The 18642-nt window shown below is 41.8% G+C and overlaps 1 protein-coding gene across 10 annotated transcripts in view; it reads left to right on the top strand.

The window, feature by feature from the left end:
• Positions 1–18642, top strand: part of grid2ipb (glutamate receptor, ionotropic, delta 2 (Grid2) interacting protein, b) — a 50878-nt gene that overhangs the window by 6582 nt on the left and 25654 nt on the right. For 2 of the 10 annotated variants that reach the window (XM_074620803.1, XM_074620804.1), the window contains exons 1-6: positions 90–241; positions 1065–1318; positions 1468–1797; positions 3065–3219; positions 14096–14371; positions 18109–18194. In XM_074620803.1, the coding sequence (XP_074476904.1) occupies positions 166–241; positions 1065–1318; positions 1468–1797; positions 3065–3219; positions 14096–14371; positions 18109–18194 (1177 nt within the window). In that variant the 5' untranslated portion in view covers positions 90–165. Of the gene's footprint in view, positions 1–89; positions 242–778; positions 899–1064; positions 1319–1467; positions 1798–3064; positions 3220–4588; positions 4828–13456; positions 14372–18108; positions 18195–18642 lie in introns of those variants that run through there. The other 8 variants (XM_074620810.1, XM_074620802.1, XM_074620809.1 and 5 more) reach the window with 6 other exon arrangements.

The raw sequence follows: 18642 nt of genomic DNA, 5'->3' as shown, positions 1-18642 counted from the left end.
TGCTGGTGTGGTTTCAGGGTGAAGGAATGGGGCAATGTTTTGAGTTTGTCACCCTTTCTGTTTGACCTTGGCTTGGTCCTTTTTTTTTTTTTAAAAACATTACATTTGAGCGAGACAGATTGGATATCAGGCTGCTAGCAGGCCGCCTGCTGTTTGACATTCAAGATGAAGAAGTTTTTGCAAAACAAAAAAGGCAGATACTCTTTCCGGCGGGGCTCTCGGTATCCATCTAAAGATTTCTGTAAGTCTTTTATCGGCTTCGTCCACTTGTGTGAATCCTGCTGCTCTGTGGGCTTTTGGAGGCTGTGGTGCACATCATCAGCTCGCAGCTGAGCCAGAGGGTTAATAACTTGATTATATTTAGCACCATGTCCATTTTTGTAATTCTGTATTTGTCATATTAGAGATGTTTTTTGTGAGAGCTATCAAGTGTGGATTAGTTCATTCTCATTTCAATATTTCAATCCAAAGTTTGGCCTACAAGTGCCTCTATATTTGGTTGTTATTTGATGCCACTTTGTATCTCTTACCTGCTTAGAAATGAAGCCAGTGGTGTGCTCTGTTGCATAATCACCATTCAACAGGGTAGACTTGCATGTGCTCTGAGTAGAAAAAAAAAAAAAATGCTGGAGGAACTTTTGTCTCTCAAGCTAATTAAGGTCACAATCTCTGCGATGCCTTCATTTGATTGGCTGCTTTGGCGTTTGTGAACCAGGTCAGGGACCGCCGAGCGTGTCACGGTTCAGGGTAGAGGGTTACAGAGCCGCACTCTGCAGTACGACTTGAGACATAGCGGGAGGGAGAAGAAGAAGTAGAGAATTGGAGCTCTTTTAAAGGATTATTTGATCCAGAGGTGTTTTTGCAATGTCGGTAGACTTGAATATATTGGCCACAGTGGGTGAGTGCTTAAGTTTGATTGTCTCTCTGTGTGCTTTTCTTCAGTGTGCTGTCTCATAACATCACAGATTTCTGTCCGCAGTGAAGCGCCAAAGTCGTTACTTGTTCCCTATCCTCAAATCTTTTCTATTTTCCACCTCAGCTATTTTATCCTCTCGTCCCTTAAGTCCTCAGCATGCCGTCGTCCAACCAGGGCTGGCCCGATGAGTTCGGCTTCCAGCTGGGCGGCGGTGGACCCAGCTACATCCTGTCCGTGGAGGAGGGCAGCAGCGCCCACCTGGCGGGGCTGCAGGCTGGGGACCAGGTCTTGGAGATCGAGGGCCACAATGTGTCGACGATGGGTCCCCAAGCTGTCGTCGCCATCGCCCAAACTCAGAAGAACATCCCTCCCAGCATCGGAGTGGTGTCCCGCATACAGCAGGTCTTACTTTACAGCTTTTGAATTCCATCACAACAATAATGCATATGTGGAGTTACATGTCATAGTGCAGTAACTGTACATCCAGACTGATCCGGAGCCTTTTGGGGGTATGTTCTTAAATTCATATTTATTTTTTTCCTGAGTTACAGATGGACATCGTACCAGGTCCGGACGGTCGTTTCGGGTTCACCATCGTGGGAGACTGCCCCCTGCTGGTGGAGGACTGCTCGCCTTGCTCCCCGGCCGGCCGTGCCGGTCTGAGAGCCGGGGATTACGTCATGGAGGTCAACGGCATCCCAGTCAGGCAGCACGAGACGGCCGCGGCGCTGATCAAGGCCTCCCAGGGCAGGACGCTCCGTCTCGGGGTGCTGTGTCTCGGACCGAGGCAGAAGCGCAGCATCAGCATAGAGGACAGTCAGCTGGGAGGAGAGGGAGCGAGACTGGACCGTAAACACAAAGCTCTGGAGTTCAACAAGAGGGTACGTTTGAATACACAGTCACAGCTGAGTCTGGTCCAGTTTAAAGGTCTTGAATACAGATTTTCTCAATCACCTTACTGTGAGCAATGGAGTCCTATATAAACGCAACCCTTTCTGCCAAAGTTAGAGCAGTTTGGTTATTTCACAAAGTGTTTTTTTTGTGCTTTTCTTACTTGTTTGAAGTGGGCGGGCTCAGTTGGAAAAAGGTGATATCAGTGCACCAATCAGAATTTAGCTGTACTGTATTTGAATGTGCTGAAGTGTTGTGGGTTTGCTGTGAGATGCTACTGTCAATCAAACTATCAAATAATACCAAATAATGCTTTTCTCTCATTTATTTATTGGTTATTTAGAGATGGATATTTAATCTTCTTTACTACTTATTGTGATTTTGGTGGCACAATACTGCATGACATATTCAGCGACAAATCATGTACACAAAAACAACAAAACAAAAGTAAAAGGCAAGAAAAAAACAGAACGGAACACAGCGACAGCACAAAATAGAAACAAATATTAATTAATTAATTAAAAAAATAAAATTAAAAAAATACATAAAACAAGATATTCTGTTTCTGAACCCAGGTTTTCAGAGGCTTTAAGACCAAAATAAATATTTAACCCAAAAACAAAAGTTCTAGCAATATTAAAGGAGTTTCCTTATAATTGGGCATACAGTAGCTCTGCTAAATCCTTCAACGTCCAACAGATTTATGTACAGATATACATACAATGCACAGGTGTAAGACTTTAAATAGTTTACAATGCAAGGAAAAAAACAAACAGAGGCCCACAAAGTTTAGACTTTTTGGATGGATAGGAAAATATTAGGGCTGGCCGCCACCAAAGAAATTCTTATGCGATTTTGTCGACTAATCAATTAGTTGATTTAATCAACAGATCTGTAAAACTGCACAAAGAATCACACAAAAGCACCACTTTAAATCTTGTGTCGACCAGAGATGTGCTCATAAGTTTCTTGAAAAGAAGTTATTTAGCATGAAAAAAGCATTAAAAAATTAACTAAGTCAACTAAGACCAAAATTACCAATTAATCAATTTATATACAAATATATAAAGACGACAACAAACTCAAGTAATACATCCCTGAGTAAGGCTATATTCCCTTTTGAACTGCAGATGAAGTGTTGTTATGGCAACAATGTGGCACTGTGTAAATCTATGAGGTGACCTCGTTTTGTGATTTCACCGATTTGTGTTCTCAAACTCCTCCCAGACTCTAACATCGCTGTCCTTTCTTCGTCAGGTCGACCAGATTCTAGGCGACGAACCCGAAGTGAGAGAGAAACTCTTCACCGTGCTGAAGCACTACGCGGCCGAGAAGAGAGTCGAGTGGTTGGCCTCGGTCCTGCCCGACATCCTCACCACGGACGAGCATCGACAGCTCATCTCCAGCATCAGGTAAGAGCCAGGCGATTCAGTTTTCCATTGCCAGACGTGGTATAGAATAAACTGCTGGTAGAAAGTAGAGGAAAGAGTTGAAAGATGGCTGCGTTGTTTGTTTCTGGCCCGGCCTCTCTAATCCACCCTTTTAAAACCATGTGGAAATTTAGCAAAGTGGCCAATCGTTGACCATAACAAGCATGATCCTGGGCAATCTGAGACGCATATAATGTAACAAGACATCCCTTGTCTGAATATTGCCAGAGGGGACCCTTCATGCATGTAATACCCCTCTGTCTCTCCCCATGTTTCCTGTCATTCTGTGCTGCCAAATTGTCCATTAAAGCCAAGGACAGTTTGTGCTTCTGCAAAGCTTCCTGTGTTGTTCAGTTATTGTACCCCCCCCCCACACACACACCCACATGTCATTTTCAGGTCCCAATGAAAAGTCAAATAATCTGCAGGGATTTAAGTCATAATGAGCTCCTAAACAAGCTTTTCCTGTTGCTCATTCTGCAGGATGGATTAGAGGGAGGGGGGTCTCGACCGCTGCCAGCCGTTTCAGAGCTACCGCTTTAGGTTTAGGTGGGCTCCATCTGCCACCCGGTGGGTAAATCCACAGTGACCCCTCTCCAAGTGTCATCAGTGTTAGTGAAAACTGACGGGGGGGGTAGGGGCCCAAGCTAAGAGTTTTCAGCGGTAAATGAGGATTGGCAACGTGAAGCAGAATTCACAGCGTGAAGGTGTCTCTGATGATGAGCCACAAGCAGATTTAGTTGAGTGCTCGCTTCGTGGAAAACATAATTTAATACCGGTGGCCATGCTGCTCTGTATCTGCTCAAAAAAAAAAAAAAGACTGGAGCTACACCCAACAGGTTTTTTTTTGAAGGTGTGTGTGGGATAACGCCAGTTAACTAAATGTGAAAAAAACACTCAGGTATGTGGTGCCAAAAATGACCAGCACTGCCTTTCCTCTAAATCCCCCAGACAGTTTGTCCACAGATTGCGCTCCTTCCACAAGTAGAGCCAATCACTACGCTACTACACTGGCTTCCCTCCACTACTACACCGCTTTGAACTCTTTCTAGTGGTATTAATACACCGTACGAAGGGTTTCCAGCAGTGCGAGGTCAGTGCGAGGTAGTTTCGTGACCTGAAATGGATTTTTCTACCTTAAATTTGGTCATGAATAATTCAAACACTGACAAACTCCTCATTTGTAATCCGTTCAATGAAGACACTCCTATTTTCACAAGCACCAATAATAACATTAATGCCATCTCTTTGTGGTTTTTCCATCTCCCCCACCCATCTCACAACTCTCCCTCTCTCTCTCTCTCCCTCTCTCTGAGTTTTTTTTTTGGTGTTTTCCTCTGATGGATTTTCTTCTCATTATTCCACTCAGCGCTCGGGCTGCTCTCTCCGTGTGGTGACCGTTTTCCCCTGACACTTGGTAAAGACAGCCTCCCGCATGCACCAAAGTCCCACCATATCTTTATATCCCCCCCCTCAAAAAGGCAGCACCGAAGCGGTCTGCCATTGTGCTCGTCACTATTAAACGATGCAACTTAGTGGTTAGTTTATTGCTGAGCTATGGGTGACAGCTAGAACGATGAATTGTCTGGGGTGAGTACAGCTTTCCATTCTTTTTCAATTTATGCTTTTCTAAGGTTGATTCTTTTTTTTGAGAGAGAATTTGTGCAGCTTCTTTGGGTTCTGCACCTGCAGTGTTTTTGCCATCGGTGTAATTATGTATGTGAAGCGGGAGGTGAGTGAATATTTAATGCAATCTGATACAGCGCAAGACGATGGGGCTGCTGCTGATATCTGATGTTTTTCTATTCCCTAGATGTTTTTTAAAGCTTTCTTCAAGGTGATTTTCCAGGTTTAAATCTATAATTTATGAATTCAAGTAGACGTCAACAGTGTTTTTCACGTAGTTTGATGTGATGGGACCACACTAGGGTGGACACAGTTAGCACTACAGAGGCATATTGCTATTGTGCCTCTTAAGTGAGTGAAGTCATTAGGTTGAGTGATGCTCTGCTTTTAGGATGTAATCTCTTGCCACGTGTTTGAGTGTGTGATTGTGCATGCTTTTGAGCTGAATGTTGATTTTAGAGATTACATAAATATTCCTTTTTAAAAAAACACTACATCTGCTTGTATTATACTGAGTATGTGATTGTAATCTCTGAAGGCACGTTTGGCTGTTGTGTACCACATGATGTCTAACAGTAACTCGTTGCAGGTCTACCTTTTTAGCTAAGTAACATCTTTATTACTGCAGTGATAGTTGTGCCTTATAATAAGAATAATAATAGTGATTGGAGGATGATCATTGTGAGTCTGAATGATCTGCATTTATCAGCTGCTCTTGACCCTACAGCGCATGCTGTGTGCACAAAGGCTTTCTTCTTCAATAGTGCCTATAATGATGGTGTTTAATTTTAACTGCGGGAGTCAGTGGAGCTTGTTTGCAACTACTGCTGAGCTGCTACGCTGCTCAAGATAGCTCACAAGTGCCTCGCAAACTGTTTTTATTAAAGCTGGGGTGATGAGCACAAACCGTGCTAAAGCCAGTACATTCATAAGGTGGAATGGAACAAGTTGTCTCTGTTGGAAGAATTAGATGCTGCTTTATGTGACAACTTGTTCAGGCTGAAGGAAGAAGTAAAACCAGATTGCTTTTTTTGCAACGCTAGCGGCTCTAGGGATGGCAGTGGCGGTCAGATTGGTCCTTCACTGCGGTCCAGACCAGTGGTTCTCAAACTTTTTTCATTAATATACCCCACTTTTGAAATATTTTTTCAGCCATGTACCCCCTGACCAGCGGAAAACATTTTTAGGTAGAAAAAAAATTATTTATTGCGGCAGTTGACAGTTTACAGCAGTTAATGATATGATATTGAGTATAAAACGGGGTTTATCAAGCTCACATTTATCATTTTTTATTGAACACATTATAGTATAATAGACCATCATCTGTATATAAGTGGATGTAGTCACCGTGACGTCACCCATTGGTTTGTGGACTGCTGTTTTGAAGCCTCAAGTTCAGCATTTCGGTCGTCGCCATCTTGTTTTATGCAACCGGAAGTGACACAAGAGGGTGGTGGAGGTACAACCGAACACTGAATAAGACATTTTTAGGTGACCAAAAATGGTATAATTAACTTTCATGAACTGAAAACACTCTATAAAAGGGTTAAAGTTCTACGCCGTGGTAGCAACTTTTCAATCATAAGGTAGCCACGCCCTAAAGCATCCCCTGCCTTATGGTCTATTTGACTCTAAATGGGACCATCATTTACTAAATGAACATCATGCTGTATTGAAGAAGACTTGAAACGAGCAATTGAGACCATGAACTCATGTTTACAATGTTTACTGAGGTGAGAAGTAGGCTCATTTTCTCATAGACTAATATACAATCAGACTTGGAGGTAGCCCACTGGTCCAGACTGATAGATCTTGACTACTGAATGGATTGCCATTCCATTTTGTACAGTCATGATCCCAGAGGATGAATCCTACTGACTTTGGTTGTTCCTTGGTTGACTTTTCATTTAGTGCCATCATGGGATTGACACATTTGACTTTTATTGAAATAAGTCGACAGCTATTGGATGGATTGCCAGGTGTATGTTGTGTTTTGTGCTGCTAAATGTAAATGTTAGCATGCTAAGTAACACTCCTTTTTATATTTCAGATTTTTTTTTTTCTTCAGCATATTGTCTGTTTCATTCTTTTTTAATCCCCTACATCATTAATCCAGTATGTTCATGTTTATTCAGTGGATCAGATATGGCTGACAAGTTCCTGGACACCGACCAGGCACCCTGGCGTCAGCGATGCTCATAAGGGATTTGTAATCATATAATTATCTTTTAATTCCACTGGCTTTATCCTTAAATGTGTGACCAACCACTGTGTGTTGGCAGTGTTTTAAGAGAAGCAGGACAAATAGATCCTATTAGACAGATTCTTTCCAACACAGTCTCCGATGCACCTCTCTCTCTCTGTGTGTGTGTTAAGACATGGCATTTTGCGCATTTAAGCCACATCAGGACACTGGGAGTGAAATGAGGTCTCCTCTTTGTAGTTTTCTGCTTGTCATTCTTGCCTGTTGAGAAATCCGTCCCTTCCTCCCTGCTCGCTTCCTCCTCCACAACCCTCCGTCAGATAATTATAGATCTCTGTTCTTTATAAACGAGGTCAAATCAGAGCACTCATTTTAGTTTCCAAGAGTTGACGGGGAAAACTTTTTTGTGATGAGGTGGCTGTTTCAACAGATGGTTGTTCATGTCGAGGTGGATGAACATCTGCATTTATAAAAGCATAAAGCTGATAGCAGCAGCTACACACACACACACACACACTTCCACAGACAGGTAGCTCATTGTATCTGTGTGTGAGACAGAGACATATAGTACTGTGATGTGAGCAGATGACAAATAGCAGGGAAGCAAAGATAGCAAACAGAGAGGGACTGTGTGGGTTGCAACACCTACATCACTACAGAACATGTATTTATATCTCAGGAGTCTGCTCATTGTAGCCAGTAGTCTGTGCTCAAGCAGTACTGTCTCAGGCTGCAGACACACATACATGAACGCCTCGAACCTGGTGACAGCAGGCTAAGAATATGTGGCCCTTATCTTTAACTCAACAGATTTGTTCCAAAAATGTGATACCCACCAATTTTTTCTTAAAGTGGCAGCAACAAATCTAGTCTTAGCATTAGATTAGAATAAATGGTAAATGCCTTTTTAAAGACACGATGAGTAGTTTCTCAGTTGCGGTTTGTAAACACAACATTCAGTTGGCCCCTTCCCAACGGCTCAACAAACTTTGTCCACTTGGTGTTTCGTCTCGCTATATTTGCGTTTTTTCTTCAGCGCTGTGTCCACCATTTTCTCAGCTTCCTCTAGGATGCATGCTTAAGATCTGGCACCTGGTCGCTACGTTCATGCCAAGAAATATCCTGAACACAGCAAAACGAGGGCAGGGTCTCTCTGCAGATACAAACACCGCCAGACACTTCTAGTGGGTCATAAATCATGATTGAGAGGGATTATATTTGTCTATACATTGTTTTTTTAGGAAATTCCTACTCATTGTGCCTTTTTAAAGGGATAGTTGTTACTTGGGATGTGACAGTGAGGACATTTTCCCACCGGTTGATAAACTTCTGACAACACCGGTATTACCGATTACACCAGACATTTTCCAAGAAAAGATGACGGTCAATATGTGCAGCGCGCTTACTTTGATCTTTAACGTCGGGTGGCTTTGTGTCTGGCCTCTCCTTTCGCTGCGAGGCGTATATATATATATATATATATATATATATACATATTCAGTTTGATATTAATTTACTCTTTAGAGGGGCATTCCAGTGATTTTAAAAATTGCACTTCCATAAAGTTATGGGGCTTATGAGAGGCTGATTTAAAAAAAGAAATGTCGACATGAAGAGTCGTGCTCCTCATGACAATTAAACTGATCTTACTGTGTAAAAATGTTAAAGTGCCCCTTTCGTACGTATTTAATTGGCTCCTTTAATCATATTGCACCACACTGGAGCTGCTGTGAGCCATGACAACTCAGGGAAAATACACATAATTCAAGCAGCAGGTGAGGGAAAACTAATGTCAAAACGAATAGGCTGCTGCAGTGCTGGTCTTTTGTCTTTATGTGTTGTTGTGGTGCTGAATGGAGAGCTCCTGTAAAGAGGGTATAGCAGCATGCATTGTCACCTCGGTGTATTTTGTGATATTACCACTGGGGGGCCCAAAGTCATAAATGTCTAAATGTCTATCTATATTCTCTATTGTTTTGACATGTGGAACATTAGACTTTTTTACTCAATAGATTTGTAATGTAGCATCTCCTGTGTCTGATTACCTTCAGCATATAATGAAAGTAAACTTGCATCTGCTTCAGTTTGTAATATGGACCACAGTCCATCATCTATGGATATTTCTGACCTTTTGGCATCATCTACGTTCATCTCATAAAGAGATTAGTTTGATAAAATAGGAAACTATCATTCAAGGTCAAAACAAAGTGATGTGAAAATCAGTATCGGCCTAAAATAGACTTTGTTCAGAATTGTTCAGGCTCTAAGTACATCCTTACTATCTCTATAGGCCTTTCTGTTCAGCTAATAAAGAGGGAAGATGAGCTCTTCATACAGGCGAGAGGTGTTAATAACAGAAGCTGTGACCTTTTAAGTTCCACATGTGAGTGAGACTTCATTATACGCCACACGGTAGGATCCTCACCGGGCTGGAGGCGTCCTATATTTACCTGAATACCTTTTAATGAAACTCTGGATAATGAAATGAGCAGTGAGTAGGCCTCATGTTTGCTGTGAAGTGTTTTCTCTTTGTCTCTCTCCATCTCTCAGTGCCATAAGTGTGCCCTAATTGCTTAATTTAGCCGTCAAAGTTGTTTTTATGCAGCTTAATTAGCTTCTTGAGGACACGCACAGTGGTAGCTGCTTGTCTCTCGATTGTCTCTATCAGCGTTTGTCGCTAATTACTCCACTGGTGCCTGTTTTTCACAGACCGGCTGCGCTACACCCGGTCTGCTTATGGCTGATTCATCTGATCAGAACACAACAGACTGGTGTAGGTGGGAATCAAAACAGTTTGTGCAAATCTGTGTCGGGGCTCTCCGCTCTCAGTTGGATGTTAATGCCACTGTGATTTAACAAACGCGGAATCAAACACTTAACTTCTCACTCGCTTGATGTGTCAGCTGGGATTTTGGTTCTCTTTAATTCAAATTAACCAGTGCAGTGTAAATTTTTTTACATTTCATTTAGGCCTGGTTTGAAAAAGACATGGTGTTCGTATATTGAACTCGCTGTAAGTTCTTGTTGTCCCCTTTTTTATGAGAACATTTTGTTTTAATAAATCCTCCAAAATTAGGTGATTTTCTTCTTTTCTACTTCTTTTAAAGGAAAGGTGTGTAACATTTCATGGTTATCTATAGGCAGAAATGGATTACGTTATTATTTAGTATGTTTTCTTTAGTGTATAATCACCTGAAAATACAAATCATTGTGTCTTTGTTACTTTCGAATGAGACATTTATATCTACATATGGAGCAGATCCTCTTAATGGAGCTGGCCGCCATGTTTCTACAGTAGCCCAGAACGGACAAACCAAACACTGTCTCTAGATAGAGCCATTGGCGTATTCCCGATAGCCACCGTAGTTCTCCGACACGCTCGGCACACGGGAGAAGTTCAATAAAGTCTCAGTTGGTTGCAATCTGTAACCTCACCGTTGGATGCCGCCAGATCCTACACACTGCACCTTTTAAAGGGCTATTTTAATGGGCTTAAAGGAGTAGTTTGACATTTTGGGAAATATGCTTTTTTCCTTTCTTGCCGAGAGTTAGATGAGAAGATTGATACCACTCTTGTGCAGTATATGTACGGTAAATATGAAGCTACAGACAGAAGTTAGTTTAGCTTATTACACGGCTTTGTTGAATACTTGATTGTGATTGGTTAATCACAGCGTTCTACAGTTTGTTATTTCTTTATAGCAGACCGTTGCTATGTATAACAGACCGTTGCTATGGACACAGTTCTGAACTCGGAGGACCATTTTTGTGTCAAATTATTGATTTCTTAAGTAAGTAGCGGTGTATTAAGCAGAATAATGTGCAGCTAGCCAACAGGACGATGCGGAACCCTACGCGATGCGGAGGTTTATTTCACAACAACGATCGGCTCGCTGTACATTATCCCTTACTTAGCGTATAAAGACTCAGAAACAACCCTGTCCGAAGGGAACAAAATCTACCTACCAGCAACTGGACCGTGCCAAGCTATATATAAGGAAACATTAGTTAAATAGCGAGAGTCCAGCCCCTCTCCAGGAGTGTGGTTGGATGGATGGATGTCAGCTCAGCAAAAGATCAGTGATTGAATTATGGGAGATTTTTCATATTTCATAAAACTTTTAAACTCCTTTGACTAGATTATTGCAGTGAAAAGATAAAAAGTAGACTGAGGGCATTAAGCCTGGTGTTATTCTTTAAAGGATCCCAGTGATTTAATAATCCACTTCCATAATATTTGGGTGGCTTGTGAGTGACAGATGAAAAAACGATTGGTGAAAATAGAAGCAGCAGTGACAGAGACATCCTGACTTTTAGTAGGATAGTAAGCCACTAGCTGTTCCCAGTCTTTATGCTAAGATAAGATAACCAGCACTGGTGGTAGCTGCATATTTACCGTACAGACACTCATCTAACTCTTGTCAAGTGAGCGAAAGAGCAAATGTCAAACTTTGACATTAAAGCAAATGATATGAAAGAAGTTCAGGTTAAAGGTAAATAGCTGCTTGCCTTCTCATTCGCTGTCTATCATCAGTCTGTGATAGTAAAGACTCACTACTCCAAGGATCCTATCATATCTTCATCTACAATGCAAGATTGTCTATTGACTATGCTACTGACTACAAAACAAATTTCCCAGAAGAAATGCAGTTACATCTCTATTTGTGCCCACCATGAAAACTGGTGAACTTTTCCTTTAAGGTTAGACTTAGCCTTAGAACAAATTACTGTCCGAGGGGTAGAGTGTGAATATCCTCACAGGTAAAGTTATAAAAACTGTGTGCTGGCTGGCATGTGTGGGTGGTTGCCTTGTCTCTTTGCAGCAGTTCTAATCTCTTGAATGAAATGTTCTCTGTTGTCCTCGTGTGTGGGGGGACGTCTCATTTTGTTTTGTTCTCATAGTACTGTAGGCACTGGTGTTTGGTAAACAGCCAGACCTCAATATGAAACCGCACGTACAGTCCACTCTTTGACATTTTGCTAAGTTTATTGTGCCACAAAATGCATGTTTTGGTCCGTTTACTGGGCTTGGTATCGAACCACAATCATTTTTTATGTACTGACCAGAATGTATCCGTAACACAAACAATTTCAAGTCTGATTTCTAGTCTTGTTTACATATTCTTTAATCAGATAGTTTGTATTTAAAATAATAACTTTGCTGATTTGAAACAGTTTTATTCTGGTAAATTTCTCGCATGACTGCTCGTGTTTTTAGACAGAATTTAACATTAGAAACTTGGTTTTATTGTTTAATACAAAAAGTGTTTAGCACCTGACTGGAAACATAACCCCCTGTAAAACCATAACGTAATTTTTATACTTGAGTTTTTACATAGATTAAATAAACAAGACATATTAGTGAGCTTTAGGGTTTGTTACTGTTGGACGGAGCCAGGCTAGCTGTTTCCCTGTGTTTCTAGCCTTTATGCCAACTGTCTCTTGGCTGTAGCTTCATATTTAGCAGACAGACATAAGGGAGGTATCAATCTTTGGAGAGATTGTCAAGAAAGCCAAGGGGGGTCTAATGAAAGATTTTATCAAGTTGCATCATGGGAATTGTAGGATCCTGAATTTTTGAAGCTTGACCCATACTATGGTCTAAAAGTCAGCATATCTCGGCCTCTGCTCTACCAATTTGGACCATTTCATTTTTAAATGTGTCTCTCGCAAGTCCCCTAACTTTATGGAAGTGCAATACTACATCTCTGGACTACCCCTTTAAGAAAAGATAAGACAGTGGAGTGCTGCAGTAATGAGACCTAAAACCTGGAAATGAGTTTCCATTTTAGCACTTCCAGTTCCCTCGTCTCGAAGTCAATGGGTTTATTGAATTAGTTTTTTGTTTGATGCTTTAAATAAGGTCCGTGGTTAACACAAGCTTAAGACGAACACTGGTCCGCCTTAAGTTTAGTGGTGGTGACGTGAAGTCACGTGACCGCGGTGTAGTTCTTTTACAGCCTAACGTTAGCTTTTTACTTCTGCCGATTGCATTTACGCTTCAAAAATCATAAAAGTAGTGTTAATTTGTGAAGATTATCTTGCTGAACAAAACGTGTAAGTATCATAAATGTTTGTTTGCCACAGAGCTTATTTTCTGCAATAATCCAAAACCCTATGGAACAATCCCATTGGGTTTTTGTTAAGGGAACCGGTACGATGCTAACTTCCTGGTTGGCCTTACAGAACTATGTCATCCCAGCTGCACTCACATTTAAATGGAATGATTAATTTAGTTAAAACCTATCCACCTACGGAGTGCTGCTTTTGATTAGCTTAATTGTGCTCGTCTTTGACCTCATAAAGCCCCAACAAATGTTGGGCGTTGAGTGTCTTTGTCAAAAACGGTAAGGTCTAAGGTCAATAAGATGATGACAGCTTCCTGCTCTGCGCTCACCCTGACAGAATGACATGGAGGTGAAGCGTGGACGGAAGTGTAGGAGGGCGTGAGAGTGAGAATGACATACTGTGTAGATGGAGAGAGAGAGAGAGATAGCAGGAGGAGAAATCCCATGCTCGCTCACTCCCACACCTTTTTTCTCGTGCTGTATTCTGGCTCTGGTACCGCACGCTGCTGCAGTGAGACTCCAGCAAGCAGCGAGTGACGCCAAGATTTTCCTCACTGTCTCTCTCCTCAGAGAAAGATCTTTTCTCTCTGGCTTCTTGATCGGCTTCTCTTTTATTCTCGTCTCTGGGGACAGCAGTCACTTCCAAGGGGAAATACCCCTCACCTTTTTCTTTGAGTCTTTGAAGGAGGGAGCCTGTTGATTTGAATTAGTTTGGACTTGGATTGTGAAGAATACTGCGTTCGAGTTGATCATCACTTTTTAATCTCTGCTCCTGCTGGGTGTTTTGATTTGCTGCTGTTATTTCACTGGAAATCCAAGGTTTTTGATTCTGGACTCAAAATGGATCTGTGATGTAGATCCTACTCTTTTTTTTTTTTTCTAAGGCAACTGTTGTGGACTAAAAAAAAAAACTAACATCGCCCCCCCTTTATTTCCCCTCACATGCCACCATGTTCGCCAGAATCTTCATTCCCAAGAAGCACCGGCAGCGCTTCGACGAGGCCGTGTCCCAGAACGTGATCAACCGGCTCTGCCGCAGTAAGAGCATCAGCGAGCCACATGGCAGGATCCGGCGCAGTCGGAGCGAGGATCACTCCGATCGCCACCACGGGTCCAAACGGGCCAGCTCGGTGCCCAGAGATGGAGAACCCGGGGGGAGGGAGACGGAGAGAGAGAGGGGCTTAAGGAAGTCCGTCTCTGGGATACCCGCACATCCCCCCATCGGACCCAATCAGAGGTGAGCACACATCTATGAGATGTTGTTGTTATGATGCTGAGTCTCTTTGGCTCCTATTTAAGTGTTGTTTACTGTTGGAAACCAGGCTACCAACAGGTTCAACACATAATGCAGCAGTCAAAGATTGATTTATTATTCAGACATTTACAGGCAGGATGTTGTGAAAATGTATCTGAAACGGAGGACAGTGCGTCTCTTTTTCTTTCCTTGCTGTTTTCCTGTCATCTCCAGATTCCTCCATCCTAAAGTCTCGTCACGAAGCTTAGAAATCCCCAAATCTGTGTATATAAGAAGGTGTTTTTACACCCTACAATATAAGTTAGAAAGTGCTCAGGCGCCAAAATACCCTTGTCTCCTTAAAAACATGAAACTACCCTCTACTTGTGTGTATCTCCTCATCTATTCAACATGTTAATCCTGCACTGTTGCAGAGCCCCCTGACCCGTTCAACCTCCACCCACGAACATGCCGATTACACGACCATGTCCAATTAATAACACCACAGTGGACTTGAGTGTAGGATTACAGAGGTGGGCAGTGCACTCCCACACTCCCACACAAGCTAACCAACTAAATCCCCTTCTCCAATCCACAGGGGAGTGAAAAATGTGCGGCAGAATATGTCAAGTGTGATCTTATTGGCAGGTCACACAACAATAGGAGGCGAGCTGATTGTGTTAAATGGAGGAGGTTACGTCATGCGGTGTAAGTGGCACAGTCACAATAAGAAGTTGTGCCGCATGCTGCCTGCCTGGTGCCTTCCCTGAACTGAATAATACCACTCGAGAGTGTTGTGTAACACTGTTGTCTCTTCACAGTAACAAACTAGACACATAGATAGAGTGACACAGATACAGATAGAGATACATAGCTAAACAAAGATAAAGAGGTTGAAAGATGGAGATAGATAGATAGATAGATAGATAGATAGATAGATAGATAGATCATAACATTTACTCATTTTCAAAATAGTGGTATAACAATTTTTGAATGAATCCACCCCCAGATGTGTTTAAAGTGGTGTTTTACTGGGTGGTCATTTACTATAGTGTGTTTACAAAATGGACCATTGATATAGATACTCAAAATCAATCATTATAGATTGGCAATTGTCTATTTAGGCCAACATCGGAGCTGCTGCACAATGAGCCAGTGGTTTCATTAAAGGTGCTATTGATAACATTGATAACATTCAGCCACTAGACGTTGCAGTCTCTCTCCCCCGTTCTATTGCATTCACTTCACAACAAGTGGTTGCCAGGCACTTACCATCAATTTTCCACACTAACTGGCAACTTGATCGCTGACGACCCAGAGATACCACATGATAACAACGTTGTTGAAGTGCGAACCAAAAGTCTTCCACAGAGATAAACAAAACATTCTTTTTGGACCCGACCAGAATTTTAAAAATCATTAATTCACAATCATAATTTTCTAAAAGCTCTGTGGATGTATTAGTTTTTGAAAAAATATTTGTCATTAAGACCTTTAAGTAGTGACTAATTAATTTGAAATCATGTAAAAGTAAAAAAGTGCAGCTGGTGTCGACTGATGGGAATCAGGAGAGGCCTTGAGCAGCCTCTCAGTGTGTTCAAGGCTCACACACACACACACGCGCCACATGCAGCGCCCAATGCGCCCATCTGCATTTAGCTCGTCTTACATAACAGCCAGTAACCGCGGCTATCAAAGAACAGATCCGTCTCTTTTCTTTCCCCTCCCTTCGTCCTGTTTTTTTTTGTCTTCCCCCCCTGTTTACATATCAAGGCAGTGTTGCCTTGAGTCGTTTCCATGGCAACGCACTGGAGGATAGACACCACAAGTGTCTCATCTTTGATGCATCGGGAGGTTCGTCCACCGGGGTTAATGAGAGCAAAGCACCACCATCCGCAAAATGCCAACGCTTTTTTTTTTCTATGTCAAATGTCTCCCAGACAATAAAACGCACAGAAACATGTGTGGAGTGATATATGGAGTCCAGGCTGCACCAGTTGGGATTGTTATGTATTAAAAGAAAAACGCCTAAAGTTGGATTGCAGTAAAGATGAGCGTCATGCCCCCGCGTCAGACGCCCACCTACAGGAAGTGACAAATGGAAACCAAAGTGAGGCTCAAACAGACTTGTAAACAGCAGTGTGTGAATCCGCCATCAGCCAGAGGCAGCTGGGCTCCGCGTCCATTCACAGTTAAATGATGTCACAGTTAATGCTGAAACCATTCATGACAACAGTTGGAATAACTGATTAATTGTCTCCTGACTCCAGCTTCTCAAATATCTTTTGTTTTCTATGATTCGATCATTCTGAATATCTCTAGGTTTTGGACTGTTAGTCGGACAAATCCAGCAATTTGGAGACATTGTGATTGGCATTTTCACTCTTTTTTGACGTTTTATTGGTCAAACGATTTCTCCCCCCAAAAAAGTAATATGATTTTTAGGGCTGTCAAAGGTAACTGCGATAACGCGTTAACGCAAATTTGTTTTAACGCCACTAATTTCTTTAATGCATTAACGCAACTTGAGATTTTTAGGTTGTAGCGGGCTCAGTGTTAAAGCTAGATTAAAGATACTGCTATCATATGAAACTACAAAACCTAAAGAATCTATTGGTACCCTCCATGTTCTCTAAATAACGCTCCAAACTTGCGCTAAATTTTTGTGAGGAAATACTTTTCAAAGGGGTCCCTTGAACCTTTGACCTCAAGATATGTGAATGAAAATTCGTTCTATGGGTACCCACGAGTCTCCCCTTTACAGACATGCCCACTTTATGATAATCACATGCAGTTTTGGGCAAGTCATAGTCAAGTCGATACACTGACAGCTTTTGCTGCATGTTGGGCTGCAGTTTGCCACGTTATGATTTCAGCATATTTTTATTTTTATGCTAAATGCAGTACCTGTGAGGGTTTCTGGACAATATTTGTCATTGTTTTGTGTTATTAATTGATTTACAATAATAAATATATACATACATTTGCATAAAGTAGGCATATTTGCCCACTCCCATGTTGATAAGAGTATTAAATACTTGACAAATCTCCCTTAAGGTACATTTTGAACAGGTAAAAAATGATATTTGACAAGACAAAAAATACATAACTAAATAAATAAATAAGATACATCGGGTGATTAACATGACAGGATTAACGGGACGGGGCAATTAGAATGAAATGAGACAAATAATGGATGTTGGTGGAGGGAGGTGTTTAGAAGATGATTCTGACAACATTTGAGGTGAGAAATAGGCGTAACAGTAACAGAATATTGATTCACATTTGATCAGCGCTGCCTAGTTTGACCGTTTGATTGAAGCTCACAAGCTTAGCGAGCAGTGATTGACAGCTGCTAAGAGGCTCCTCGGCTCTGATTGGTTGTTTTAGTCTGGGCGCGGTGAAATATTGCAAACGCCATTAGGAGCACTAGGAGGACACAAAAGGAACAGTATATTTTTTCACAGATTATCAGTCTAATGATCTACTGTCAGGATATAGTGACGGTTTTCTGAAAATATTATTTTATCATATTTTCTCAAAGTTACCAACTGTAGCTTTAATGCCCCAAAAAACAGACTTCATGATACTGTGTGTCAGCTAGAGTTGAAATTATTTTTTTTATATATATATAATGAACTTTTGCTCTCAACTGTTTTATGTCATTGATATAATAATAAGAATTATTTTGACTCTGTGTGTAAATCTTCTGTTTCATCTCACTTCCTGCCGTTCCTCAGGATCGTTCGTGTCTACCGGGGGAAGAAGAGCTTTGGCTTCACGCTGCGAGGTCACGCCCCCGTCTGCATCGACTCCGTTATCTCAGGTACCGCTTCTATCTTAAAACCCGTACAGTTACAGTCCTGATAGATCCCTCCCCTCTCTGTGTGTGGTGGTTTGACCCAAACGTTGTTCTGTGTTGGCTGGCGAAGGGGAGGGGTGGGGCGGATGTCTTTTATGTGGGTGAGCTTGTTGTGGTGCCAGCCGCTGGCAGGTTACAGGTGATCAGGAGGTGTTCGTGTGTGTGACTATGAGTGTACAAAGGAAGCGGAAAAGTCTGACTCACCAATGAAGCGTTAAGAGGAAAACACTCAGAACAGGTTGTTCTGTGCAGTAACAGACACTCAAAGCTGTCAGTCAGGGCCACACTCACATTTTACATTACCTACATTCATGTTTGATACAATATTGTTTTGTAGAAATGGATGCTTTAGAAAGGCAAATTCAAACCTCTTAAAAATGACGTATAAAATAAATTAGATGTTATATAAACA

The sequence above is a fragment of the Sebastes fasciatus genome, chromosome 20, assembly GCF_043250625.1.
Source record: "Sebastes fasciatus isolate fSebFas1 chromosome 20, fSebFas1.pri, whole genome shotgun sequence".
In the NCBI taxonomy this organism is placed as follows: domain Eukaryota; kingdom Metazoa; phylum Chordata; class Actinopteri; order Perciformes; family Sebastidae; genus Sebastes; species Sebastes fasciatus.
Note: the sequence above shows the minus strand (reverse complement) of the source record. Positions and strands in the feature narration are given on the sequence as shown.